The sequence below is a fragment of the Caloenas nicobarica genome, unplaced genomic scaffold (assembly GCF_036013445.1).
Source record: "Caloenas nicobarica isolate bCalNic1 unplaced genomic scaffold, bCalNic1.hap1 Scaffold_418, whole genome shotgun sequence".
NCBI classification, from domain to species: domain Eukaryota; kingdom Metazoa; phylum Chordata; class Aves; order Columbiformes; family Columbidae; genus Caloenas; species Caloenas nicobarica.
In genome coordinates this window covers 1-24,636 of record NW_027017407.1, presented here as the reverse complement: position 1 = coordinate 24,636, position 24,636 = coordinate 1, and the positions used below count along the sequence as shown (strand labels likewise).

At 63.1% G+C, this 24,636-nt stretch overlaps 4 protein-coding genes across 13 annotated transcripts; 3 read left to right on the top strand and 1 right to left on the bottom strand.

Annotated features, from left to right (window-relative positions):
- The first annotated feature begins 6 nt into the window (after positions 1-6).
- LOC136002816 (troponin T, slow skeletal muscle-like) lies at positions 7-5,685 on the top strand. 2 transcript variants are annotated; one of them, XM_065658047.1, is made up of 8 exons: positions 7-43; positions 768-848; positions 1,885-1,992; positions 3,513-3,608; positions 3,700-3,713; positions 4,253-4,343; positions 5,141-5,181; positions 5,594-5,685. In XM_065658047.1, exons 1-8 carry the CDS (start codon positions 32-34, stop codon positions 5,637-5,639), a joined length of 489 nt encoding a protein of 162 aa, XP_065514119.1. In that variant the 5' UTR covers positions 7-31; the 3' UTR covers positions 5,640-5,685. The 2 variants fall into 2 exon arrangements, with proteins under 2 accessions (XP_065514119.1, XP_065514118.1); XM_065658046.1 differs by lacking the exon at positions 7-43 and adding an exon at positions 560-640.
- Positions 5,686-6,820: 1,135 nt separating this feature from the next.
- LOC136002818 (collagen alpha-1(I) chain-like) lies at positions 6,821-8,503 on the top strand. Of its 4 annotated transcripts, XM_065658052.1 has the most exons (6): positions 6,822-7,428; positions 7,602-7,681; positions 7,760-7,800; positions 7,884-7,994; positions 8,138-8,221; positions 8,336-8,382. In XM_065658052.1, exons 1-5 carry the CDS (start codon positions 6,931-6,933, stop codon positions 8,215-8,217), a joined length of 810 nt encoding a protein of 269 aa, XP_065514124.1. In that variant the 5' UTR covers positions 6,822-6,930; the 3' UTR covers positions 8,218-8,221; positions 8,336-8,382. The 4 variants fall into 4 exon arrangements, with proteins under 4 accessions (XP_065514120.1, XP_065514124.1, XP_065514122.1 ...); XM_065658048.1 differs by having other exon boundaries at positions 6,821-7,428; positions 7,760-7,994; positions 8,336-8,503; XM_065658050.1 differs by having other exon boundaries at positions 8,138-8,369.
- Positions 8,479-10,686, top strand: LOC136002819 (protein phosphatase 1 regulatory subunit 12C-like). 6 transcript variants are annotated; one of them, XM_065658058.1, is made up of 10 exons: positions 8,479-8,563; positions 8,639-8,729; positions 8,841-8,936; positions 9,018-9,086; positions 9,169-9,221; positions 9,294-9,333; positions 9,495-9,599; positions 9,689-9,739; positions 9,985-10,035; positions 10,132-10,686. In XM_065658058.1, exons 2-10 carry the CDS (start codon positions 8,703-8,705, stop codon positions 10,216-10,218), a joined length of 579 nt encoding a protein of 192 aa, XP_065514130.1. In that variant the 5' UTR covers positions 8,479-8,563; positions 8,639-8,702; the 3' UTR covers positions 10,219-10,686. The 6 variants fall into 6 exon arrangements, with proteins under 6 accessions (XP_065514130.1, XP_065514129.1, XP_065514128.1 ...); XM_065658057.1 differs by having other exon boundaries at positions 9,015-9,086; XM_065658056.1 differs by lacking the exon at positions 9,169-9,221 and having other exon boundaries at positions 9,294-9,599.
- Positions 10,687-10,894: 208 nt separating this feature from the next.
- On the bottom strand, positions 10,895-24,562 carry LENG8 (leukocyte receptor cluster member 8; the record flags this gene model as incomplete). Its single annotated transcript, XM_065658060.1, is given in 13 exon segments — positions 10,895-12,158; positions 14,261-14,417; positions 14,420-14,467; positions 17,487-17,616; positions 17,700-17,768; positions 18,554-18,655; positions 20,776-21,058; positions 22,012-22,118; positions 22,121-22,154; positions 23,112-23,151; positions 23,154-23,225; positions 23,228-23,379; positions 24,524-24,562. Coding segments are annotated over 13 exon segments (1,390 nt in total), but the record flags the coding sequence as incomplete, so codon positions are not given.
- Between the last annotated feature and the right edge of the window lie 74 nt (positions 24,563-24,636).

The following is a 24,636-nucleotide window of genomic DNA, read 5'->3' as shown; positions in this document are numbered from 1 at the left end:
GAGGAAGGAGGAGCAGGAGCTGGTGGCGCTGATGGAGAGAATCGTGAGGGACGGGGGACATTGGGGACATGGGGGGGACAGTGGGACATGGGGGACATGGGGGACATTGGGGACATGGGGGACATGGGGGGGACATGGAGGGGACAGGGGGACATGGGGACAATGGGGACATGGGGGAGCAGGAGCTGGTGGCGCTGATGGAGAGAATTGTGAGGGACGGGGGACATTGGGGACATGGGGGGGACAGGGGGGACATTGGGGACATGGGGGACATTGGGAACATGGGGGGGACATGGGGGACATGGGGACATGGGGGACATGGGGGACATTGGGGGGACAGGGGGACATTGGGGGTCAGGGGGACATGGGGACATGGGGACACAGGGGGACATTGGGGACATGGGGGACATTGGGGACATGGGGGGGACATGGGGGACATTGGGGACATGGGGGACATTGGGGACCATGGGGGACATGGGGGACATTGGGGGGACAGGGGGACATTGGGGGTCAGGGGGACATGGGGACATGGGGACACAGGGGGACATTGGGGACATGGGGACATTGGGGGGACATGGAGGACATGGGAACATGGGGGACATTGGGGGGACAGGAGCTGGTGGCGCTGATGGAGAGAATCGTGAGGGACAGCGGGACGTGGGGACAACATGGGGACATGGGGAGCGCAGGGGGGATGTGACACGCGGGGGGACACAGGAGGGACATGGCGGGCGACGGGGGTGACGGGGTGACACGTGCGTCCCCAGGAGCGGCGCCGCGCCGAGCGCAACGAGCAGCTGAGGAACCGCACGGAGAAGGAGCGAGAGCGGCAGGCGAGGCTGGCGGGGGTGACGTGTCCCCGTGTCCCGTGTCCCCGTGTCCCCATGGCCCCGTGTCCCCATGGCCCCATGGCCCCGTGTCCCCATGGCCCCGTTTCCCGTGTCCCCGTGTCCCCATGGCCCGGTGTCCCCATGGCCCCGTGTCCCCGTGTCCCCGTGTCCCCATGGCCCCGTGTCCCCATGGCCCCGTGTCCCCGTGTCACCCTGGCCCCGTGTCCCCGTGTCCCCTGTCCCCGTGTCCCTGTGTCCCCATGGCCCCATGTCCCCGTGTCCCCGTGTCCCCCTGTCCCCGTGTCCCCGTGTCCCCAATGTCCCCATGGCCCCGTGTCCCCGTGTCCCTGTGTCCCTGTGTCCCCATGGCCCCATGTCCCCTGGTCCCCGTGTCCCCATGGCCCCGTGTCCCCATGGCCCGTGTCCCCGTGTCCCTGTGTCCCCATGGCCCCGTGTCCCCATGGCCCCGTGTCCCCATGTCCCTGTGTCCCCATGGCCCCATGTCCCCGTGTCCCCATGCCCCGTGTCCCCCTGGCCCCAATGTCCCCATGTCCCTATGTCCCCATGGCCCCGTGTCCCCATGGCCCCGTGTCCCCCTGTCCCCAATGTCCCATGGCCCCGTGTCCCCATGGCCCCGTGTCCCCGTGTCACCATGGCCCCGTGTCCCCCTGTCCCAATGTCCCCATGGCCCCGTGTCCCCCTGTCCCCATGTCCCCCATGTCCTTGTGTCACCAGTGTCCCCAATGTCCCCACGTCCCCAATGTCACCAGTGACACTGTGTCCCCAATGTCCCCATGTCCCTCCATACTCCCATGTCCCCCCATGTCCTCATGTCCCCCCATGTCCCCTTGTTCCAATGTCCCCATATCCCCCATGTCCCTGTGTCACCAATGTCCCCAATGTCACCAATGTCCCCATGTCACCAGTGACACCGTGTCACCAATGTCCCTATGTCCCCCCAATGTCCCCATGTCCCCATGTCCCCCCAGGTCCCCATTGTCCCCATGGTGTCCCCATGGTGTCCCCACGATGTCCCCGTGTGCCCGTTTAGGAGGAGAAGCTGCGCAAGGAGGAGGAGGAGGCCAAGAAACGCGCTGAGGACGACGCCAAGAAGAAGAAAGTTCTGTCCAACATGCCCCATTTCGGGGGGTACCTGGCCAAGGTGGGGACCCCTGACCCATAGAGACCCACAGAGACCCACAGAGACCCACAGAGACCCCCCGACCCACAGAGACCCATAGAGACCCACAGAGACCCACAGAGACCCCCCCAACCCACAGAGACCCCCCGAGACCCACAGAGACCCCCCAACCCACAGAGACCCATAGAGACCCACAGAGACCCACAGAGACCCACAGAGACCCACAGAGACCCCCCCGACCCACAGAGAACCCATAGAGACCCATAGAGACCCACAGAGACCCACAGAGACCCATAGAGACCCCCCAACCCACAGAGACCACAGAGACCCACAGAGACCCACAGAGACCCCCCAACCCACAGAGACCCACAGAGACCCACAGGACCCCCCCAACCCACAGAGACCCATAGAGACCCACAGAGACCCACAGAGACCCCCCAACCCACAGAGACCCACAGAGACCCACAGAGACCCCCCCCAACCCACAGAGACCCATAGAGACTATAGACACCCATAGCGACCCATAGAGACCGTAGAGAACCCGTTTCAGGGGGTACCTGGCAAAGGTGGGGACCCCTGACCCACAGAGACCCACAGGGACCCATAGGGACCATAGAGCCCCATAGCGACCCCCAGCCCCATAGAGCTCCATGGAGACTCCCCAGCCCCATAGAGCCCTGTGCAGACCCCAGCCCCATAGAGCCCCATGGAGACCCCAGCCCCATAGAGCCCTGTGCAGACCCCAGCCCCATAGAGCCCCATGGAGACCCCAGCCCCATAGAGCTCCATGGAGACCCCAGCCCCATAGAGCCCCGTGTATACCCCAGCCCCATAGAGCCCCATGGAGACCCCAGCCCCATAGAGCTCCATGGAGACCCCAGCCCCATAGAGCCCCGTGTATACCCCAGCCCCATAGAGCCCCATGGAGACCCCCCAGCCCATAGAGCCCCGTGTATACCCGGCCCCATAGAGCCCCATGGAGACCCCCAGCCCCATAGAGCCCCGTGTATACCCCAGCCCCATAGAGCCCCATGGAGACCCCAGCCCCATAGAGCCCCGTGTATACCCCAGCCCCCATAGAGCCCCATGGAGACCCCCCAGCCCCATAGAGCCCCATGGAGACCCCAGCCCCATAGAGCCCCATGTATACCCCAGCCCCATAGAGCTCCATGGAGACCCCAGCCCCATAGAGCCCCATGGAGCCCCCCAGCCCCATAGAGCCCCCGTGTATACCCCAGCCCCTAGAGCTCCATGGAGACCCCAGCCCCATAGAGCCCCGTGTATACCCCAGCCCCATAGAGCCCCGTGTAGACCCCAGCCCCATAGAGCCCCATGGAGACCCCCCAGCCCCATAGAGCCCCATGGAGACCCCCAGCCCATAGAGCCCCGTGCAGACCCCAGCCCCATAGAGCCCCGTGTATACCCCAGCCCCATAGAGCCCCCAGCCCCATAGAGCCCCATGGAGACCCCAGCCCCATAGAGCCCCATGGAGACCCCAGCCCCATAGAGCGCCCCCCCGAGCTCCTTGGCGCCCCCTGCAGGCCGAGCAGCGCCGCGGGAAGCGCCAGACGGGCCGGGAGATGAAACTGCGGATCCTGGCGGAGAGAAAACGGCCCCTGGAGATCGAGGGGATGGGGAGGGGGAGCTCAGGTACCGCCCCTCCCCCACCCTGCCCCTCCCCCTCCCCCCACCCCCGCCCCTCCCCCCACTGGAGATCGAGGGATGGGGGAGGGGGAGCTCAGGTACCGCCCCTCCCCCACCCTGCCCCTCCCCCACCCCCACCCTGCCCCTCCCCCCACTGGAGATCGAGGGGATGGGGGAGGGGAAGCTCAGGTCCCGCCCCTCCCCCACCCTGCCCCTCCCCCTCCCCCACCCCCGCCCCTCCCCCCGCTGGAGATCGAGGGATGGGGGAGGGGAGCTCAGGTCCCGCCCCTCCCCCACCCTGCCCCTCCCCCCCTCCCCAGACCGCCCCTCCCCCCCCCCCAACCCCTGCAGGTGGGATCCCCCCCAAAACCACCCCAAATCCCCTAAAAACACCCGATATCCCCCAAACCGAAAATCCCCCCAAAACCACCCCAAATTATCCCCCAAAAAATCCCACAATATTTGCTCAACCCCCCCCCCCACCCCCAACCCCACCCTGAGACCCCTGCCCAGGGATCTCCCCGGGACCCCAAAACCCCCCAAAATGCCCTTGGGACACTGAGGCCCCACCCCCAGGCCCCGCCCCCCGCCCCTGGCCCCGGCCCCCTGACGCCCCTCCCCCCGCCCCTCCCCCCAGGGCCCAGGCCCTCGAGCTCCATCGCTGGATCCAAACGCTCGAGTCCGAGAAGTTCGACCTGATGGAGAAACTGAGGAAACAGAAATACGAGGTGGGGCCCGGACGCCTGGGTCCCCCCCATTGGGGCATGCCTGGGTCCCTCCCGGACGCCTGGGTCCCTCCTGAACTCCTGGGTCCCTCCCGGACGCCTGGGTCTCTCGTGGGGCACATCTGGGTCCCCCGGACGCCTGGTCCCTCCCGGACGCCTGGGTCCCTCCTGAACTCCTGGGTCCCTCCCGGACGCCTGGGTCTCTCGTGGGGCACACCTGGGTCCCCCGGACGCCTGGGTCCCCCCGGATGCCTGGGTCCCTCCTGAACTCCTGGGTCCCCCCGGACGCCTGGGTCTCTCGTGGGGCATACCTGGGTCCCCCGGACGCCTGGGTCCCCCGGACGCCTGGGTCCCTCCTGAACTCCTGGGTCCCTCCGGACGCCTGGGTCTCTCGTGGGGCACACCTGGGTCCCCCGGACGCCTGGGTCCCCCCGCACGCCTGGGTTCCCTCCTGAACTCCTGGGTCCCTCCCGGACGCCTGGGTCTCTCGTGGGGCACACCTGGGTTCCCCGGACGCCTGGGTCCCCCGGACGCCTAGGTCCCTCCTGAACTCCTGGGTCCCCCTGGACGCCTGGGTCTCTCGTGGGGCACACCTGGGTCCCCCGGACGCCTGGGTCCCCCCGCACGCCTGGGTCCCTCCTGAACTCCTGGGTCCCTCCCGGACGCCTGGGTCTCTCGTGGGGCACACCTGGGTCCCCCGGACGCCTGGGTCCCCCCGGACGCCTGGGTCCCTCCTGAACTCCTGGGTCCCCCCGGACGCCTGGGTTCCCCCGTTTGACACTTGCCCCTCCCCCCCCCAGATCAACGTCCTGTACAACCGGATCAGCCACGCCCAGAAATTGTGAGGGGGGGAGGGGCGGGGGGAGGGGCGGGGGGACCGGGGGGGGTGGGTTTTTTTTGGGGGGGGTTGAGGGTCCTGGGAGGCCCCTGGGGGGTCCCAGGGTGTTATTTGGGCGGGAATTGGGTGGATTTTGAGGGGTTTTAGGGGGATCTTGGGGCTTTGTTGAGGGCCTGGGTGTTCTTGGTGATTTTTCTGGGGGCTTTTTTTGAATTTCGGGTGGTTTTGGGGGGATTTCGGGTGTTTTTGGTGACTTTCTGGGGGCTTTTTTTGGAATTTCGGGTGGTTTTGGGGGATTTTGGGTGGTTTTGGTGATTTTCTGGGTGTTCGGAGGGGGTTTTGGGGGGATTCGGGGTGTTTTGGGGGCATTTCGGGTGTTTCCGGGGGTCCCACCGCGCTCCCCTCCCCCCCGCAGCAAGAAGGTTGTCGGGAAGGGCCGCGTGGGCGGGCGCTGGAAGTGACCCCGCCCCCTCCGGCAATAAACGTCACGTCCGGTGTTCGGCTTCATTCCTTCATTCCTTCGTTCATTCATTCGTTCATTCGTTCGTTCATTCATTCCTTCGTTCGTTCATTCATTCATTCGTTCATTCATTCATTCCTTCGTTCATTCATTCATTCCTTCGTTCATTCATTCGTTCATTCGTTCATTCATTCCTTCGTTCGTTCATTCATTCCTTCGTTCATTCATTCATTCCTTCGTTCATTCATTCGTTCATTCGTTCATTCGTTCCTTCATTCGTTCCTTCATTCATTCGTTCTTTCATTCGTTGATTCGTTCATTCATTCGTTCATTTGTTCGTTCATTTGTTCGTTCGTTCATTCATTCATTTGTTCATTCATTCGTTCGTTCATTCGTTCGTTCATTCATTCATTCGTTCATTCATTCGTTCATTCATTCGTTCGTTCATTCGTTCGTTCATTCGTTCATTCGTTCATTCATTTGTTTGTTCATTTGTTCCTTCATCCATTCATTCGTTCATTCGTTCATTCATTCATTTGTTAATTCATTCATTCCTTCGTTTGTTCATTCATTCATTCGTTCATTCATTCGTTTGTTCATTCATTCGTTCATTCGTTCATCCATCCATTCGTTCATTCCTCACTCGTTCACTGGTTTTCCATTCATTCATTTTTCACCCATCCATTCGTTCATTCCTCCACCCATTCATTCATTTTCCATTCATTCATTTTCCGTTCATTCATTTTCCGCTCATTCATTTTCCATCATTCATTTTCCATCATTCATTTTCCGCTCATTCATTTTCCATCATTCATTTTCCATCATTCATTTTCCATCATTCATTTTCCGTTCATTCATTTTCCGTTCATTCATTTTCCATCATTCATTTTCCGCTCATTCATTTTCCATCATTCATTTTCCATCATTCATTTTCCATCATTCATTTTCCGCTCATTCATTTTCCATCATTCATTTTCCATCATTCATTTTCCAATCATTCATTTTCCGCTCATTCATTTTCCATCATTCATTTTCCATCATTCATTTTCCATCATTCATTTTCCGCTCATTCATTTTCCATCATTCATTTTCCATCATTCATTTTCCGTTCATTCATTTTCCGTTCATTCATTTTCCATCATTCATTTTCCGCTCATTCATTTTCCATCATTCATTTTCCATCATTCATTTTCCATCATTCATTTTCCGCTCATTCATTTTCCATCATTCATTTTCCATCATTCATTTTCCATCATTCATTTTCCGCTCATTCATTTTTCCTCCGCTCACTCATGAATGGGAGGGAGGGGCGGGGTTCGAATCCGCCGCCTTCCCGTCGTGCCCCGCGCGCCGCCCCACAACGCGCCGCGCGTTGCCATGGAGACCCCGCCCCGCCACTTCCGGTTCCGGTTCCCTTCCCCTCAGGCCGGGGCGGCCGCGATGGCGGCGGCGGCGGCTCCGGGTCCGACCCCGGCCCCGGTGGGTCCGACCCCGGTGGGTCCGACCCCGGCCCCGGTGGGTCCGACCCCGGCCCCGGTGGGTCCGTCCCCGGCGGCTCCAGCGGCCCCAACGGCGCCGCTTCCACCCCCGGGCCCCCCCCGGCCCCGCGAACGCGAGCAGGTGGGCGGGGCCTGGGGAGGTGGGCGGGGCCTGGGGAGGGGGGCGGGGAAAAGGGGAGGGGTCGTGGGGCGTCACGTGGTCCTGGCACCGCCCCGCCCCCCCACGCAGCTGCGCAGCCACAAGGAGCCGGCGGCCGCCCCTCCCCCACCGGACAGCGAAGGCGGGAAACGGTGAGACCCCGCCCCCCTGACCCCGCCCCCAGCCCTGACCCCGCCCCCCTGACCCCCCGACCCCGCCCCCAGCCCTGACCCCGCCCCCCTGACCCCCCGACCCCGCCCCCAGCCCTGACCCCGCCCCCCGACCTCAGACCCCGCCCCCCCTGATGGCCCCTCCCCCCCCCCAGGAGCCGGGAGCCGCCGCCCCTCCCCCACGCGCAGGACACGCCCCCGGGGGGGGAGGGGCCCAGCGACCCCCCCCTGCACGGTGAGACCCCCCCGGGGGGGGAGGGGGAGGGGCCCGGACGCCTGGGTCCCCTCACTGACCCCTCCCCTCCCCCCCCAGCGGCTCCGCCCCCCCCGAGCGGCCCCTCCGCCCCCCGCCAGGTGAGGCTCCGCCCATTCCGGGGCCGAGGGGCGGGGCTTGTGGCTCAGGCCACGCCCCCCTGACGCCCCCCCCCCCCCCCCAGCCCCCCCTGCACAGGTCGGGCAGTTGGGGGGGGGCGCCCCTCCCCCCCCCCGCGGCCCCGCCCCCCGCGCGACGCTCCGTGTCCTGGCCCCGCCCCGAGGCCATGCCCCAGGTGAGGACACGCCCCCTCCCCCCTTAGCCACGCCCCCACTTGCCCCATCCCTTGGCTCCGCCCCCTTTTCAGGTCCCCGCCCCCTTTGCTCTCTGACCCCGCCCCTCTCTCTGGCCCCGCCCCTCCCTGGCCCCGCCCCCCAGCTGCAGGAATCGCGGAACTGGAGCCGCTCCCTGATTGGCCCAGGCTTGGCCAATCGGGAGGGAGGGAGCCCGTCAGGTGACCCGGTAGGAAGCCCCGCCCACTGCTTATCAGGGGGCGGGGCTTGATTCGACCCCACAGGGAAGGGGGAGGGGCCCGGACGCCTGGGTCCCCTCCCGGACGCCTGGGTCCCCCCGCAGCTCCAGGAGCCACGCCCACCCCACTTCCCTCCTGCTGCCCATCCCCCACGTGAGTCCCGGACGCCTGGGTCCCTCTGAGGTTGGAGGGGGGTGGAGGGTCAGGGGAGGGGCCCGGACACCTGGGTCCCCTCCCGGACGCCTGGGTCCCCGCTGGGGGTGACGCCCCCTCCCCCACAGCCCCCCCGACGGCAATGACCCCGCAACCCGCGGCGACCCCCGACCCCGCAGGTGAGCCCCCGGACGCCTGGGTCCCTCCCGCTCTGGGGCCCGGACGCCTGGGTCCCACATGCCCCGCCCCCCCAGGTGGCCACACCCCCCCGTGCGGGACGAGGAGGCGGAGTCACAGCGAAGGGCCCGATCCCGCCTCATGCGCCAATCACGGCGCTCGACGCAGGTACCGCCCGGACGCCTGGGTCCCATCTTCTGTGGGGCCCGGACGCCTGGGTCCCCATGGCATAGGGGTCCCGGGCTCCCCCCAGCTGACCCCTGACCCCTCTCCCCCCAGGGCGTGACGTTGCTGGAGCTGAAGGAGGCGGAGAAGCCGATTGGCCGCAGCGGTGACGGGCGCGCACCCGAGCCAATCAGAGAGGAGCAGAGCACGGTGGGGGCTGGGGGGAGTGGGGGGGGTGGTTTTGAGGTCCCCTCCCCCGCTCTGACCCCCCCCCCCCCCCTCCCCCAGCAGGGGCCCTGTGGGCGGAGCCGCCCGGGGGGGCGGGAGCGTCGGAAGCCGCAGCGGGGGATGGGCAGTGAGGTGAGGGGGAGGGGCGGGGGTGGGGGAGGGGTCGCCGAGCCCCTCCCCCAACTGCCACCCCTGTCCCCTCCCCCCCACCCAGGGCTCCACGGGTGCCAGGATGGGGGGCGGGGAGGATACCCCTCCCCCACACAGGTACGGGGGGGGTGGGGGGGGTGGGGGGGGCATCTGTAAAACCCCCCCCTCACCCCTCCCCCACCCCCACAGCCACCCCCCCGCCCCTCCCCCACCTTTCGACTACCAGAAGGTGAGTCCGAGGGGAGGGGGGGATGGGGAGGGAGATGGGGGGGGCCCGGATGCCTGGGTCCTTCCCGGATGCCTGGGTCCTCCCCAAACTCCTGGGTCCCCCCAAACTCCTGGGTCCCTCCCGGACGCCTGGGTCCCTCCCGGACGCCTGGGTCCCCCCAGCTGTATGAGGAGCTCTGGGCTGAGAACGAGCGGCTCCGGGAGCAGCTGCAGGAGACGGAGCTGAAACTGACCCAGATCCGGCTGGAACTGGAACGAGTCACCCAGGTGGGGGATGCGGGATGGGGGAGGGTCCCCCCAAATTTGGGGGCGGGGGGGGATTTGTGGGACCCTCGCCCACCTCCCCCCCGCCCCAGCGCCAGGAGCGAATCGCGGAGCGGCCGGCGCTGCTGGAACTGGAGCGATACGTGAGTTGGGGGAGGGGTTGGGACCCCCCCGAACCCCCCCCGGACCCCCAAACTCCCCGATTCCCCCTGGGGTCTCTAAATCCCCCTGTGACCCCCCCCCCCAAACCCCCCAGGGACTCCAAATCCCTCCCCAGGGTACCCCGAAAACGCACTGGGGACCCCCTGGGACCCCTTGGGGACCCCCAAAGCCTCCAGGGACCCCAAATCCGCCCCCCTGTGCCCCCATGTCCCCCCCACCCCCCCAGGAGCGCCGGGCGCTGGAGCTGAAGGCGGCTGAGCTGGAGGAGGAGCTGAAGGTAACACTGTGGGGCCCGGACGCCTGGGTCCCCTTTGCCGTGGACCCCGGATGCCTGGGTCCCATCTCATCCCCTCCTCTCCCCCCCCACCCCCAGGCTCTTTCCGACCTTCGCGCCGACAACCAGCGGCTGAAGGACGAGAACGCGGCGCTGATCCGGGTGGTGAGCCGGCTGGCCAAGTGACGGACAGACACACGGACACGTGGACACAAGGACGGACCCACGGACCCCCCCCCGGTTTTCCCCCCGCCCCCCTCCCGGCTGCCCCACAGGTGCCAATTGCTCCCAACAGGGGGTGGAGCCAAAGCTGCTGTGGGCGGGGCCAATACGGTGGGGGTGGAGCCTCTGCTGTGGGGGCGGAGCTAATGCTGCTGGGGGCGGGGCCAATGCTGCTGTGGGCGGGGCCAAAGTTAGAGGGGCTGGATCCCGTGCTGTGGGGGTGGAGCCAACGGTGGGCGTGGCCTCATTGCACGGTGGGCGTGGCCACAGCGCTTGCTGACCACGCCCCTTCCTGGAGGCCCCTCCCGCTCCAAAAGTGGGCGGGGCTCCCGCATGCCAGCCCCGCCCCCATGCATGCCAATCATCAAGCGGGGGCGGGGCTTCCCCGGGCCCCACCTCCCCCCATCCCCCAAATTTTTTCCAATAAAAGAAATGGAAAAAAAGGGAAAAAATGTGAAGCTGAATCTGTTGGGGGGGGGGGGAGGGGGGACCTCCCACCCCCCTCCTTAATGCTGATTGGCTGCCCAGACGCCTCAGCCCCGCCCATCGCCCCTCCCCCCCAGCACTTGGAGCCGTTTCCTTGTTTGTTTTTCCTCTTTATTCTGTCCCAAAAAAGGGAAAATCAGTTAAAAAGGGGGAGGGGGGGGAGGGGCCCCGCGGTGACATCGCGGGAACAAACGAAAAGGGGTGGGGAGGGGCGGGGTGGGGGGAGGGGCGTGTTTTACCTGCGCAGAGACGTGGGGGGAGGGGCGGGGGGAGGGTTGGGGGGAGGGGGAGGGGAAATAAAATTAAATACGAACCAAAAAATAAGAATAATAATAAAAAAAAACAGGTTAAAGTTGTTGGTGGTTTTTTTTTTCCGGCCAAAAAAAATAATAAATCTGGTAAAAAAGTCGCTGTTGGTGGAAACGGCTCCGAGTCTCTGGGGGGGGAGGGGCGGCTGCTCGGGCCCCTCCCCCGTGCGGCGGCGGGTGGGGGAGGGGCGGGGGGTCCCCGTTGGTTTTGGGGGGGTCGGGTCCCCCCCGGCGGCTCCTCCGGGGGTCTCGGGGGGTCCGTGCGGCGGGGGGAGGGGCGGCCGGTCCCACCTCGGCAAAGAGAGAGAAACTGAGGCGGGGGGAGGGGGGGAGGGGCCCCGACCCCCCCCCCCGGGGTTTGTTTTCGGGGTTCGTGATCCCCCCACATTGAGGTCGTGGCCCCTCCCCCCCAAGCCACCCCCTCCCCCTCCAAACTGCGACCCCCCCCATTCCACCCCTCCCCCACCTCCCCTCCCCCACCGCAAAGGGGGGGGGTGTTGACTCTGCCCCTCCCCCCATCGGGCGTGGTTTGGCTCCGCCCCTCCCCCACGCGGAGGTGGGGGTGTGATTCTCCTCCCCTCCCCCACTGGGGGAGGGGTCTCACTCTGCCCCTCCCCACCGCAAAGATGGGGGGAGGGGGGGGTTGATTCTGCCCCTCCCCCACCGCAAAGGGGGGGCTGTCGGCTCCGCCCTCCCCCACTGTGGTGGTGGTGGGGGGGTGTTTCACACTTTTCCCCTCCCCCACCTCAAGGTGGGGGGCTGTTTGACTCCGCCCCTCCCCCACCACGTAAGGGGGAGGGGTCGACTCCGCCCCTCCCCACTGGGCGTGGGCTCGCTCCGCCCCCTCCCCCACTTCAAGGGGCGGGGGGGGGTGTTTGACTCCGCCCCTCCCCCCCCCGCCAAGCACAGGGGGCTGTCCCTGGCGGGGTCAGGGGTCAAGGTCGGGGTCAAGGTCAGAGGGCGGCCAGCGCCCCCCAGCTCCCTTTGCAGTCGATGGCGTCGGGGCCGCTGAAGCTCAAGGGCAGCGGCTGCAGGAACCGGCGGCGACAGTCGGGGGAGTCGAGCGCCAGCGCCGCCCCCAGCACCGGCACCGGCAGCACCGGCCGGAACCTGCGGCGAGAACCTCGTTAATGGCGTCACGTTACTTAACGGGGGGGCGTTAGGTCAGTGGGGGCACCTGGAGCCAGTGCGGGGGGGGGATCCGGGGTCATTTAGGGGGGGATTTGGGGTCATTTCGGGGGGATTTGGGGTCATTGGAGCCCCCGGCACCGGCCGGAACCTGCGGCGAGAACCTCGTTAATGGGGGGTAATTAACGGGGGGTCATTAGGTCAGGGATTTGGGGTCATTTCGGGGGGATTTGGGGTCATCGGAGCCCCCAGCACCGGCAGCACCGGCCGGAACCTGCGGCAAGAACCTCGTTAATGGGGTCACGTTAATTAACGGGGGTCATTAGTTCAGTGGGGGCACCTGGCACCAGGACGGGGGGATTTGGGGTCGTAGGGGGTCGTTAGGGGGGGATTTGGGGTCATTTTGGGGGGATTTGGGGTCATTGGAGCCCCCGGCACCGGCCGGAACTTGCGGCGAGAACCTCGTTAATGGGGGTAATTAACAGGGGGGTCATTAGGTCAGGGATTTGGGGTCATTTTGGGGGATTTGGGGTCATAGAAAGGGGGGAAATGGCGCCGGGGGGGAATAAAATAATGGGGGTGGGCGGAATAAATTAATTGGAGAATAATTAATTAGCTGGGGGGGGAAACTGATTACCTGGGGGAGGGACAGACCCGTTATGGGGCATTTTAGTTCATTTGGGGGATTCACCCCCCCAGGCCCAAAAATGGGGCAGAAACCGGGATTTATCCCCAAGATGGGGCAAAAATGGGATTTTTATGCCCCAAGATGGGGCAGAAACGGGGATTTTATCCCCAATTTGGGGCAGAAATGAGGGTTTACCCCCCCAGCCGCAAATATGGGGCAGAAATGGGGGATTTTTACCCCCCCCAGCTCCAAAAATGGGGCAGAAAAGGGGATTTCAGCCCAACGTCCCCTCCCCCACTCACCTGTGGCCTCCGCAGCCGCATCCAACTCCAGCTCCCCCAAAAACCCCCGTTTTCCCCCAAAACCCCCATTTTCCCAAAAAAAATCCCCATTTTTTTCCCCAAAAACCCCATTTTTTCCCCCAAATCCTGCTCTTTCCCCAAAACTCTTCTTTTTTCCCCAAAAAAATCTTTTTTTCCCCCTCTAAAACCCCATTTATCCCCCTCCCAAAAACTGTGGGTTGTTTTTTCCCCAAACTGCCATTTTTTTCCCAAAACCCCATTTCTTCCCCCCAAAACCTCGTTGTTTTTCCCAACCCCCCCGTTTTTCGCCCCAAAACCCATCGCACGTTTTGCCCATGGCCTTGAGCACCGTTTATCCCCAAATCCCCTTTTTTCCCCCATTTCCTGTACGTTTTGACGATGGCCTTAAGCACTGTTTTCCAAACCTGGTTTTTTTTTTTTCCAAAATCCCCGTTTTTCACCCCAAATCTGTATGTTTTGACCATGGCCTTGAGCGCTGTCTTCCCAAAGCCCCATTTTTTTCCCCAAATCCCTGTTTTTCTCCCCATTTCTCATCCATTTTGCTCATGGCCTTGAGCACCGTTTTCCCGGTTTTTTCCCCAAATCCCTGGTTTTTCCCCCAAATCCATACATTTTGCCCAATGGCCTTGAGCACAATTTTTTCCCCCAAATCCCCTTTTTTCCCCCATTTCTCATACATTTTGACCACGGCCTTGAGCACCGTTTCCCCGACTCCCCGTTTTTCCCAAAACCCCCGTTTTCGCCCCCAAACCCGCACATTTTGCCCACGGCCTTGAGCACTGATTTTTTTCCCAAAACCCCCGTTTTCGCCCCCAAACCCGCACATTTTGCCCACGGCCTTGAGCACTGGTTTTTTTTCCCAAAACCCCCGTTTTTCCCCCCAAACCCGCACATTTTGCCCACGGCCTCGAGCGCCGTTTTCCCTACCCCACTTTTTCCCCAAATCCCTACCTTTCCCCCCCAAACCCATCCATCTTGACCACGGCCTCGAGCACCGTTTCCCACGCCCCGTTCTTTCCCAAAACGCCCGTTTTTCCCCCCAAACCCGCACATTTTGCCCACGGCCTCGAGCGCCGTTTCCCACCCCCCCGTTTTTTTTCCCGAAACGCCCGCTTTTGCCCCCAAACCCGTACGTTTTGACCATGGCCTTGAGCGCCGTCCTCCGCTCCCTCTCGGCGAACTTGTCGAGGAGGCTGCGGCGGGGGGAGGGGCCGCCCGGTACAGCCGGAAGAAACCGAACCCAGTTCCCCAGGGCCCAGGCGGCGCGAAGGGCCAAGGCCAAGGTCACCGCGGGTCCGCGCGGAGCGACGGCGTCAGGTACGCGAGTTCTGTCGTCAGGTCTGGGAAACGGAGAAAAACGGGGGTTAGAGAGGGAAATAAAGGGGTTGCGGAGTCCCTAAGTGTGAGTATTGGGGGTTTGGGGGGCACTAAATGTGGGGTTTGGGGGTCACTAAAGGGGCAAGGCCAAGGTCACCGCGGGGTCCCCGCGGAGCGACGGCGTCAGGTACGCGAGTTCTGTCGTCAGGTCTGGAAACGGGGGGGAAAAAAGACACAAATTTGGGGTGAGAGAGGGAGATAAAGGGGTTTCTGAGCCCCTAAACGTGGATGTTGGGGGGCACTAAATGGGGGGTTGGGGTCACTAAAGGGCCGAGGTCAAGGTCGCGGAGGGGTCTGAACGCAGCGACAGCGTCAGGCCTGGAAACGGAGAAAAACGGGGGTTAGAGAGGGAAATAAAGGGGTTGCGGAGTCCCTAAGTGTGAGTATTGGGGGTTTGGGGGTCACTAAAGGGTCAAGGCCAAGGTCACCGCGGGGTCCGCGCGGAGCGACGGCGTCAGGTACGCGAGTTCTGTCGTCAGGTCTGGAAACGGGGGAAAAGAGACACAAATTTGGGGTGAGAGAGGGAGATAAAGGGGTTTCTGAGCCCCTAAACGTGGATGTTGGGGGGCACTAAATGGGGGGTTGGGGGTCACTAAAGGGTCAAGGCCAAGGTCATGGAGGGGTCTGAATGCAGCGACAGCGTCAGGTCTGGAAACGGAGAAAAACGGGGTTAGAGAGAGAAATAAAGGGGTTGCGGAGTCCCTAAGTGTGAGTATTGGGGGTTTGGGGGTCACTGAAGGGTCAAGGCCAAGGTCACCGCGGGGTCCGCGCGGAGCGACGGCGTCAGGTACGCGAGTTCTGTCGTCAGGTCTGGAAAACGGGGGGGAAAAAAGACACAAATTTGGGGTGAGAGAGGGAGATAAAGGGGTTTCTGAGCCCCTAAACGTGATGTTGGGGGGCACTAAATGGGGGGGTTGGGGTCACTAAAGGGCCAAGGTCAAGGTCGCGGAGGGGTCTGAATGCAGCGACAGCGTCAGGTCTGGAAACGGAGAAAAACGGGGGTTAGAGAGGGAAATAAAGGGGTTGCGGAGTCCCTAAGTGTGAGTATTGGGGGTTTGGGGGTCACTAAATGTGGGGTTTGGGGGTCACTAAAGGGTCAAGGCCAAGGTCACCGCGGGGTCCGCGCGGAGCGACGGCGTCAGGTACGCGAGTTCTGTCGTCAGGTCTGGAAAACGGGGGGGAAAAAAGACACAAAATTTGGGGTGAGAGAGGGAGATAAAGGGGTTGGGGTTCCTACGACCCTAAATGTGGGTATTGGGGGTTTCCTATGTGGATATGGGGGTCTGGGAGGTCACTAAAGGGCCAAGGTCAAGGTCGCGGAGGGGTCTGAGCGCAGCAACGACGTCAGGTCTGGAAACGGGGGGAAACGGAGAAAAACGGGAGTTAGAGAGGGAAATAAAGGGGGTTTGGGGGTTCCTATGACCCTAAACGTGGGTATTGGTCACTAAAGGGCCAAGGTCAAGGTCACACAGGGGTCCGAATGCAACAAAGGTGTCAGGTACGCGAGTTCTGTCATCAGGTCTGGAAATGGGGAAAAAAGACACAAATTTGGGGTGAGAGAGGGAGATAAAGGGGTTTCTGAGCCCCTAAAACGTGGATGTTGGGGGGCACTAAATGGGGGGGTTGGGGTCACTAAAGGGCCAAGGTCAAGGTCGCGGAGGGGTCTGAATGCAGCGACAGCGTCAGGTCTGGAAACGGAGAAAAACGGGGGGTTAGAGAGGGAAATAAAGGGGTTGCGGAGTCCCTAAGTGTGAGTATTGGGGGTTTGGGGGGCACTAAATGTGGGGTTTGGGGGTCACTAAAGGGTCAAGGCCAAGGTCACCGCGGGGTCCGCGCGGAGCGACGGCGTCAGGTACGCGAGTTCTGTCGTCAGGTCTGGAAACGGGGGGAAAAAAGATACAAATTTGGGGTGAGAGAGGGAGATAAAGGGGGTTTGGGGGTTCCTATGACCTAAATGTGGGTATTGGGGGGTTTCTATGTGGATACGGGGGTCTGGGAGGTCACTAAAGGGCCAAGGTCAAGGTCGCGGAGGGGTCTGAGCGCAGCGGACGGCGTCAGGTCTGGAAACGGGGGAAACGGAGAAAAACGGGAGTTAGAGAGGGAAATAAAGGGGGTTTGGGGGTTCCTATGACCCTAAACGTGGGTATTGGTCACTAAAGGGCCAAGGTCAAGGTCACACAGGGGTCCGAATGCAACAAAGGTGTCAGGTACGCGAGTTCTTGTCGTCAGGTCTGGAAATGGGGAAAAAAGACACAAATTTGGGGTGAGAGAGGGGAATAAAGGGGTTTCTGAGCCCCTACATGTGGATGTTGGGGGGTTTCTATGTGGATATGGGGGTCTGGGACGTCACTAAAGGGCCAAGGTCAAGGTCGCGGAGGGGTCTGAATGCAGCAGAGGTGTCAGGCCCGCGAGGTCCGTCGTCAGGTCTGAGAAACGGGGCAATTCCAGAGAAACTGGGAGTTGGAGACAAACCTCTTGTTGTGACTTTGTGGCTCTTGTTGACTTTGTGGCTCTTGTGTCCCCCCCAAATTTTAACGGGGGGGGTCCTGGGACACCCCAAAATTCCCATTTTTAACATGGGGGGGGTGAAGCACCCCAAATCCCCCCATTTTTAGAAGGGGGACCCCAAAAAGCCCCTTTACACGAACTTGAGACGCTTTGAGCATCCCTAAAGCAGCTCTGTGTGATTTGGGGCTGCCGCGTCCCCCCAAACCCCCCCCAATTTTAAGGGGGGGGTCCTGGGACACCCCAAAATCCTCATTTTTATCACAGGGAGGGGTTAGGACACCCCAAACCCCACTAGTTTTAAAAGGGGGACCCCAAAATCCCAGACATGAACATGAGACATTTGTCCCCCTGAACCCCCTCAATGTGACTTTGTGGCTCTTGTGTCCCCCCCAAATTTTAACGGGGGGGTCCTGGGACACCACACCCCCCCCCCCCCCCCCCAAATATTGGGGGCCCCCCCCGGAGCCCACTCACCCCCCGAGTTCTGGGTGAACATGTAGTAGAGGATGCGATAGGACGTGAACTCCCCGACGTGTCCCGGCAGGTTCTCGGCGTAGAGCGACTTGAGCTGGGCCTGGCACTGGTTGAACTCCTCGTGATCGCCCTGGGGGGGCCGGGGGGGTCAGGGGGGCGTTGGGGACCCCCCCAGGGCTCGGGGGGGGGCGGGGGGGACCCCCCGAAATTCACCTTTTCCAGCGCGATTCGAGCGTGAGTCTCGTAAACCTCGACCGTGAACTCGGTGCGGACGCCCTGGACCTGGGCGGGGGGGGGAGAAAACATCCCATAATGAGCAGCGGGACACCCCCAAATACACCCTGGGACACCCCAAAATTCACCCGGGAACGCCAAAATTCGCCCGGGAACCTCAAAATTCACCCGGGAACCTCAACATACCCCCAGGGAGCCCCAAAACTTCAGCTGGGACCCAAAATTCACCCGGGAGCCCAAAACTCATCAAAAGGGCCCTGGGAGCCCCAAAATTCACCTGGGAGCCCAAAATGTCCCTAAACCCCCCCAAAAACTCCCCCCAAAGCCCCCAAATCCCCCCAAATTCACCGTCAGGTCCTGGCAGGTGTGCCTGAGCTGCTGGAGCCCCCAAACCCCCCAAAACTCCCCCAAAATTACCCTAAGACCCCCCCAAACTCCCCCAAACCCTCAAACTCCCCAAAAAGCCCCAAAACCCCCCAAACCCACCATCAAGGTCCTGGCAGCTGCGCCTGAGCTGCCGGAGCCCAAAACCCCCCAAAAGCTCCAAAGCGGCCCCTAAAACCCCCCAAAACTCCCCCCAAATTACCCTAAGACCCCCCAAAACTCCCCAAAAATACTCCAACACCCCCCAAAAAAATCTCCAAAAAGCCCCCGAAACGCCCCAAACTCACCGTCAGGTCCTGGCAGGTGTGCTCGGAGCTGCTGCAGCCCCAAGCCCCCTAAAAACGCCCCCAAATCCCCCAAAAAGCTCCCCCGAAAGCCCCCCCGAAGGCCCCAGACCCCCCAAACTGCCCCAAACTGCCCCAAACTGCCCCAAACTGCCCCAAACTCACCGTCAGGTCCTGGCGAACGGCCTTGAGCTGCTCGCAGGCCCAGGCGTAGTCCTGGCGCTCGGCCCAGCGCGAGCGCACCAGCGCCAGCGAGCGGCGCAGCACCTGCGCGGGGGCACGGCCGCGTTGGGGCAAAACCCGCCGGATTGGGGCAAGACCCGCGGGATGGGCAAGACCCGCGGGATTGGGGCAAAACCCGCCGGATTGGGGCAAGACCCGCGGGATTGGGGCAAAACCCGCCGGATTGGGGCAAAACCCGCCGGATTGGGGCAAGACCCGCCGGATTGGGGCAAGACCCGCCGCATTGGGGCCAGACCCGCCGCATTGGGGCAAATCCAGCGGGATTGGGGCAAAACCAGCGGGATTGGGGCAAGACCCGTCCGATTGGGGCAAACCAGCGGGATTGGGGCAAGACCCGCGGGATTGGGGCAAAACCAGCAGGATTGGGGCAAAACCTGAGGGGACTGGAGCAAAAGCAGTGGGATTGGGGCAAGACCCACTGGATTGGGGCAAAACCCACCGGATTGGGGCAAAACCCACAGGATTGGGGCAAGACCAGCGGGATTGGGGCAAAACCCGAGGGATTGGGGCAAGACCAGCGGGATTGGGGCAAGACCCGCGGGATTGGGGCAAGACCCGCCGGATTGGGGCAAAACCAGCGGGATTGGGGCAAAACCAGCGGGATTGGGGCAACGCCAGGGGGATTGGGGCAAATCCAGCGGGATTGGGGCAAGACCCGCGGGATTGGGGCAAAACCAGCGGGATTGGGGCAAGACCCGCGGGATTGGGGCAAGACCCGCGGGATTGGGGCAAGACCCGCGGGATTGGGGCAAATCCAGCGGGATTGGGGCAAGACCAGCGGGATTGGGGCAAGACCAGCGGGATTGGGGCAAATCCAGCGGGATTGGGGCAAATCCAGCGGGATTGGGGCAAATCCAGCGGGATTGGGGCAAGATCAGCGGGATTGGGGCAAATCCAGCGGGATTGGGGCAAGACCTGCGGGATTGGGGCAAAACCAGCGGGATTGGGGCAAAACCAGCGGGATTGGGGCAAAACCAGCGGGATTGGGGCAAATCCAGCGGGATTGGGGCAAAACCAGCGGGATTGGGGCAAAACCAGCGGGATTGGGGCAAAACCAGCCGGATTGGGGCAAGACCCGCGGGATTGGGGCAAAACCAGCGGGATTGGGGCAAAACCAGCGGGATTGGGGCAAGACCCGCGGGATTGGGGCAAGACCCGCGGGATTGGGGCAAAACCAGCGGGATTGGGGCAAAACCCGCGGGATTGGGGCAAAACCCGCCGGATTGGGGCAAATCCGGCGGGATTGGGGCAAATCCGGCGGGACTGGGGCAAATCCGGCGGGACTGGGGCAAAACCAGCGGGATTGGGGCAAGACCAGCGGGATTGGGGCAAAACCCGCCAGATTGGGGCAAATCTAGCGGGACTGGGGCAAATCCAGCCGGATTTGGGGCAGGGACAACACCCAATAACCCTCCCACTCCCCCCCATACTGGTCCCGGTTCCCTCAGTTCCCACTCCCAGTCCCCCCAGTGCTCCCAGTTCCCCCGGTTCCCCGCCAGTGCCCCCGGTTCCCACTCCCAGTTCCCCCTCCCAGTTCCCCCAGTGCTCCCAGTGCCCCCAGTTCTCACTCCCAGTTCCCCCCAGTGCCCACTCCCAGTTCCCCCAGTGCTCCCAGTTCCCCCGGTTCCCCCCAGTGCCCCCAGTTCCCACTCCCAGTTCCCCCCCGGTTCCCACTCCCAGTCCCCCCAGTGCTCCCAGTTCCCCCGGTTCCCCCCCAGTGCCCCCAGTTCCCACTCCCAGTGCCCCCAGTGCCCCCAGTTCCCCCCAGTGCCCCCAGTTCCCCCCAGTGCCCCCAGTTCTCCCCCGTGCCCCCCAGTTCCCACTCCCAGTGCCCCCCCAGTTCCCACTCCCAGTTCCCCCAGTGCTCCCAGTTCCCCCGGTTCCCCCCCAGTGCCCCCCAGTTCCCACTCCCAGTTCCCACTCCCAGTGCCCCGGTTCCCCCCCAGTGCCTCCAGTTCCCTCCCAGTGCCCCCAGTTCCCACTCCCAGGTCCCCCCAGTGCCCCCGGTTCCCACTCCCAGTTCCCCCCAGTGCTCCCAGTGCCCCCGGTTCCCCCCCAGTGCCCCCAGTTCCCCCTCCCAGTGCCCCCAGTGCCCCCGGTTCCCCCCCAGTGCCCCCAGGGCCCCAGGGGGACGGGGGCCGCACCGGGACGGGCCGCACGGTGCTGGGGTCGGGCGGGCCGGTGAGCCGCAGGTAGGGCTTGGTGAGCTCCTGGCACGTCCCCAGGATCTTCAGCTGGTCCCAGTCCAGCGGCTCGGGGGGGGCGCCGGGGGGGTCCCCGGGGTCCCCGCCGCCGCCGGGGGGGTCGCCGCGGCCTTTCTTGGGCTGGAACCGGGCGGCGCGCCGCTGCTTCTTGAACTCCTTGTCCGGGTCCTCCAGCTCCATGGGCGGGCGGCGGCGGCTGCGCTTGGGGGGCGGCTGCTCCGGCCTGTCCGGGGCGAAAAACGGGGCGTTCGGGCAAAAACGGGGGGTGTGGGGGGAAAAACAGGGGTTTGGGGGAAAATAGCGGGGTTTGGGGAATAAACGGGGGGGGTTGGGGGAAAAATGGGGGTTTGGGAATAAACAGGGGGGTTGGGGGAAAAATAGTGGGGGGTTTGGGGGAAAACACGGGGGTTTGGGGGAAAAATCCCAGGGGTTGGAGAATAAATGGAGAAAAAATGGGCGGTTTGGGAAAAAAACGGGGTTTGGGCAAAACCCCCAGGATTTGGGGAAGGGACAAAAACCAGAAACCCCCCCAGTCCCTCCCAGTTCTTCCCCAATCCCCCCAGTCCCCCCCAGTCCCTCCCAGTCCCCCAGTTCCCCCCATTCCCTCCCCAGTTCCCCCCCAGTTCCCCCCATTCCCTCCCAGTCCCCCCCATTCCCTCCCAGTTCCCCCCCAGTTCCCCCCATTCCCTCCCAGTCCCCCCCATTCCCTCCCAGTCCCTCCCAGTTCCCCCCGTTCCCCCCAGTGCCTCCCAGTTCCCCCCCAGTTCCCCCCGTTCCCCCCAGTCCCTCCCAGTTCCCCCCCAGTTCCCCCCGTTCCCTCCCAGTTCCCCCCCAGTTCCCTCCCAGTTCCCCCCATTCCCTCCCAGTTCCCCCCCAGTTCCCCCCATTCCCTCCCAGTCCCCCTCATTCCCTCCCAGTCCCTCCCGTTCCCCCCAGTCCCTCCCAGTTCCCCCCAGTTCCCTCCCAATTTCCCCCAGTCCCTCCCCAGTCACCCCCGTTCTTCCCCAATACCCCAGTCCCTCCCAGTTCCCCCCAGTTCCCCCGTTCCCCCCAGTTCCCCCCGTTCCCCCCAGTCCCTCCCAGTTCCCCCCCAGTTCCCCTCCCAGTCCCCCCCATTCCCCCCAGTCCCCCCCAGTTCCCCTCCCAGTCCCCCCCGTTCCCCCCAGTCCCCGTCACCTCTTTCCGCGCTGCCCCCGGGCTCGGCCCCTGTCCAGGGCGCCCCCCCGGCCGCGGGATTTGGGGGGCCCCGCCGGGCGCCCCCTGCAGGGCCCCCCCGGCCCTCGGGGGACGCGGAGCTGCCGGAGTCGGAGCGGGACGGGCTGGGGGGGGACACGCGTCGGGGACCCAAAACCACCCAAAATCACCCCGAAAAACCCAGCCAAAACCACCCCAAAATACCCCCACAAACGCCCCCCAAAAAAAGCTCGAAACCACCCAAAACCCACCCAAAATCACCCAAACCCACCCCCTGACCCCCCCCCCCAGAGTCTGAGCCAACGGGGCTGGGGGGACACACACAAATGGGGGACCCAAAACCACCCCAAAATGACCCAAAAATAGCCCCCAAACAGCCCAAATTACCCCCCCGAGCACCCCCAAAAACCAGCCCCAAACCACCCCAAAAACACCCCCGGAACAGCCAAAAAGAACCCAAAAACCAGCCCCAAAACACCCCAAATCACCCCAAAATAACCCAAAAAATAGCCAAAACTGACCCAAAAATCACGCCAGAAACCAGCGCAAAATCACCCCAAAATGACCCAAATTAACCCCCAAACCCACCTGGAAATACCCCCAAACCACAGCCCCAAAACAGCCAAACTGACCCCAAAAATCCAGCCCAAAATGCCCCCAAGTCCCCCCAAAACTGCCCCAAATCCCCCAAAATGCCCCAAACGCGCCCAGTCCCAGGAGCTTTTGGGGCAGTTTGGGGGGTTTTGGGTCCCGGGAATTCGGGGTCCCGGGGTGGGGGGATTTTTGGGGTGAATTTGGATGTTTTGGGGTCCCACCCACCCTGGTGGTTCGGGGCTGATTTTTGGGGTGAATTCAGGTGATTTTGGGGTCTCACCTGCCCCAGAGGGGTCGGTCGGGGTGATTTTTGGGGTGAATTCAGGTGATTTTGGGGTCCCACCTGCCCCAGGAGGGGGGTCGGGGTGATTTTTGGGGTGATTTGGGGGGGGGAATTTGGGGCATTTCAGGAGGTTTTTGAGGTCCCACCCACCCCAGGGGTTCGGGGCTGACTTTTGGGGTGAATTCTGGCGGTTTTGGGGTCTCACCTGCGCCGGGGGCCCCGTCCCGGGGAGCGGGGGGGCGATGGGAGCGCGACCCCCCCCCGCTGGATGACGAGCTCGTTTCCTTAACGAAGACGTTTCGGTTCCCGAAGCGGGTGGGGAACTGGGGGGGCCGGGGGGGGCGGGGGGCGGCGGGGACCCCCCCGGGCCGGGGGGGCGGGTTCGGGGGGGTCCCCGAATTCCGGGCGGGGGCACCGGCCCCTCCGCACCCCCCCAGCGCTTCTTTTTGGGGCTCTCGGCGTCACGGTTCAACCTGGGGGGGGGGGGAATGGGGGGGTCAGGGAACCCAAAAATGGGGCGAAATATTGGGGTGAATGGGAGAAGATTAGGGCTGGGGGGGGCGAGAAACTAGGGTGAATTCGGGGGAAATTGGGGCAAAATATTGGGGTGAATTGGGGGAAACCAGGGCTGGGGGGGGCGAGAAATTGGGGTGAATTCGGGGGAAATTTGGGCAAAAAAATGGGGTGAATTGGGGGAAAATTTGGGCTAGGGGGTGGAAAATCGGGGTGAATTGGGACAAAATATTGGGGTGAATGGAAGGAAATTAGGGCTGGGGGGGCGGGAAATTGGGGTGAATTCGGGGGAAATTGGGGCAAAATATTGGGGTGAATTGGGGGAAAATTTCGGGGGTTTTCGGGGCATTTGGGGAAAATATAAGGGGAAATTTTAGGGGGGTTTGGGGGTAAATTGGGAATTTTGGTGCCAAAAATGGGCCCCCTTTTTTGGGGGTGGGGCCTGGGGGGGTTATGGGGATTTTGGGGTCCCTGGGGGGGGGGGAATGGGGGATCGGAACACCCAAAAACGGTCCCCCCCCCCTTTTTGGGGGGTCCTGGGGCGATTTTGGGGTCCCTGAGGGATTTTGGGTGTTCCAGGCTGTGTTTTGGGGCTGGTTAGGGCATTTCGGGGGCGTTTTGGGGGTTTTCAGGGCCGTTCCCGGGGTTTTTTGGGTGCTTTTGGGGTTTTTGGGTCGCTGGGCCCGGTTTTGGGGTCCCTCACCCCGGGAGGGGCTCTGGGCTCCAAACTATCTGGTACACGCTGTTCAGAGGTGTTTTGTGGTCGTAATAACCGTGGGCGTTACAGGGGTATTTCTGGGGTCTATTTGGGCATTTTTGGGGCCGTTTTGGGGTTTTTCGGGGCGTTTCTGGGTTTTTTTGGGGTGCTTTTTGGGGTTTTTGGGGTCGCCGGGCCCGTTTTCGGGGTGCGCTCACCCGGAGGGGCTCCCTGCTCCAGTCGATGCGGTACGCGCTGTTCAGAGGCGTTTTGGGGTCGTGGTGACAGGGGGTGTTCTGGGGGCGTTTTTGGGGCTGTTTTTGGGTTTTCGGGGCCGTTTCTAGGGTTTTTTGGGGTGCTTTTTGGGGTTTTTGGGGTCACCAGGCCCGTTTTTGGGGTCCCCTCACCCCGGGAGGGGCTCCCTGCTCCAGTCGATGCGGTATGCGCTGTTCAGAGGCGTTTTGGGGTCGTGGTGACCGGGGGTGTTCTGGGCGTTTTTGGGGCTGTTTTGTGGTTTTCG

What these genes read in the sequence shown, in the direction of transcription:
- LOC136002816 (XM_065658046.1), top strand. Translation starts at nt 575, where the DNA reads ATGGAGGACATGGGAACATGGGGGACATTGGGGGGACAGGAGCTGGTG. An exon ending in GGCAGGCGAGGCTGGCGGGG is followed by an intron (nt 849 to 1,884) that starts GTGACGTGTCCC and finishes CCCGTTTAGGAG; the next exon opens with GAGAAGCTGCGCAAGGAGGA. An exon ending in TGAGGAAACAGAAATACGAG is followed by an intron (nt 4,344 to 5,140) that starts GTGGGGCCCGGA and finishes TCCCCCCCCCAG; the next exon opens with ATCAACGTCCTGTACAACCG.
- LOC136002818 (XM_065658048.1), top strand. Translation starts at nt 6,931, where the DNA reads ATGAATGGGAGGGAGGGGCGGGGTTCGAATCCGCCGCCTTCCCGTCGT. An exon ending in GACAGCGAAGGCGGGAAACG is followed by an intron (nt 7,429 to 7,601) that starts GTGAGACCCCGC and finishes CCCCCCCCCCAG; the next exon opens with GAGCCGGGAGCCGCCGCCCC. An exon ending in GGAGCCCGTCAGGTGACCCG is followed by an intron (nt 8,222 to 8,335) that starts GTAGGAAGCCCC and finishes GTCCCCCCGCAG; the next exon opens with CTCCAGGAGCCACGCCCACC.
- LOC136002819 (XM_065658053.1), top strand. Translation starts at nt 8,703, where the DNA reads ATGCGCCAATCACGGCGCTCGACGCAG. An exon ending in AATCACGGCGCTCGACGCAG is followed by an intron (nt 8,730 to 8,840) that starts GTACCGCCCGGA and finishes CTCTCCCCCCAG; the next exon opens with GGCGTGACGTTGCTGGAGCT. An exon ending in AGCTGGAGGAGGAGCTGAAG is followed by an intron (nt 10,036 to 10,131) that starts GTAACACTGTGG and finishes CCCCACCCCCAG; the next exon opens with GCTCTTTCCGACCTTCGCGC.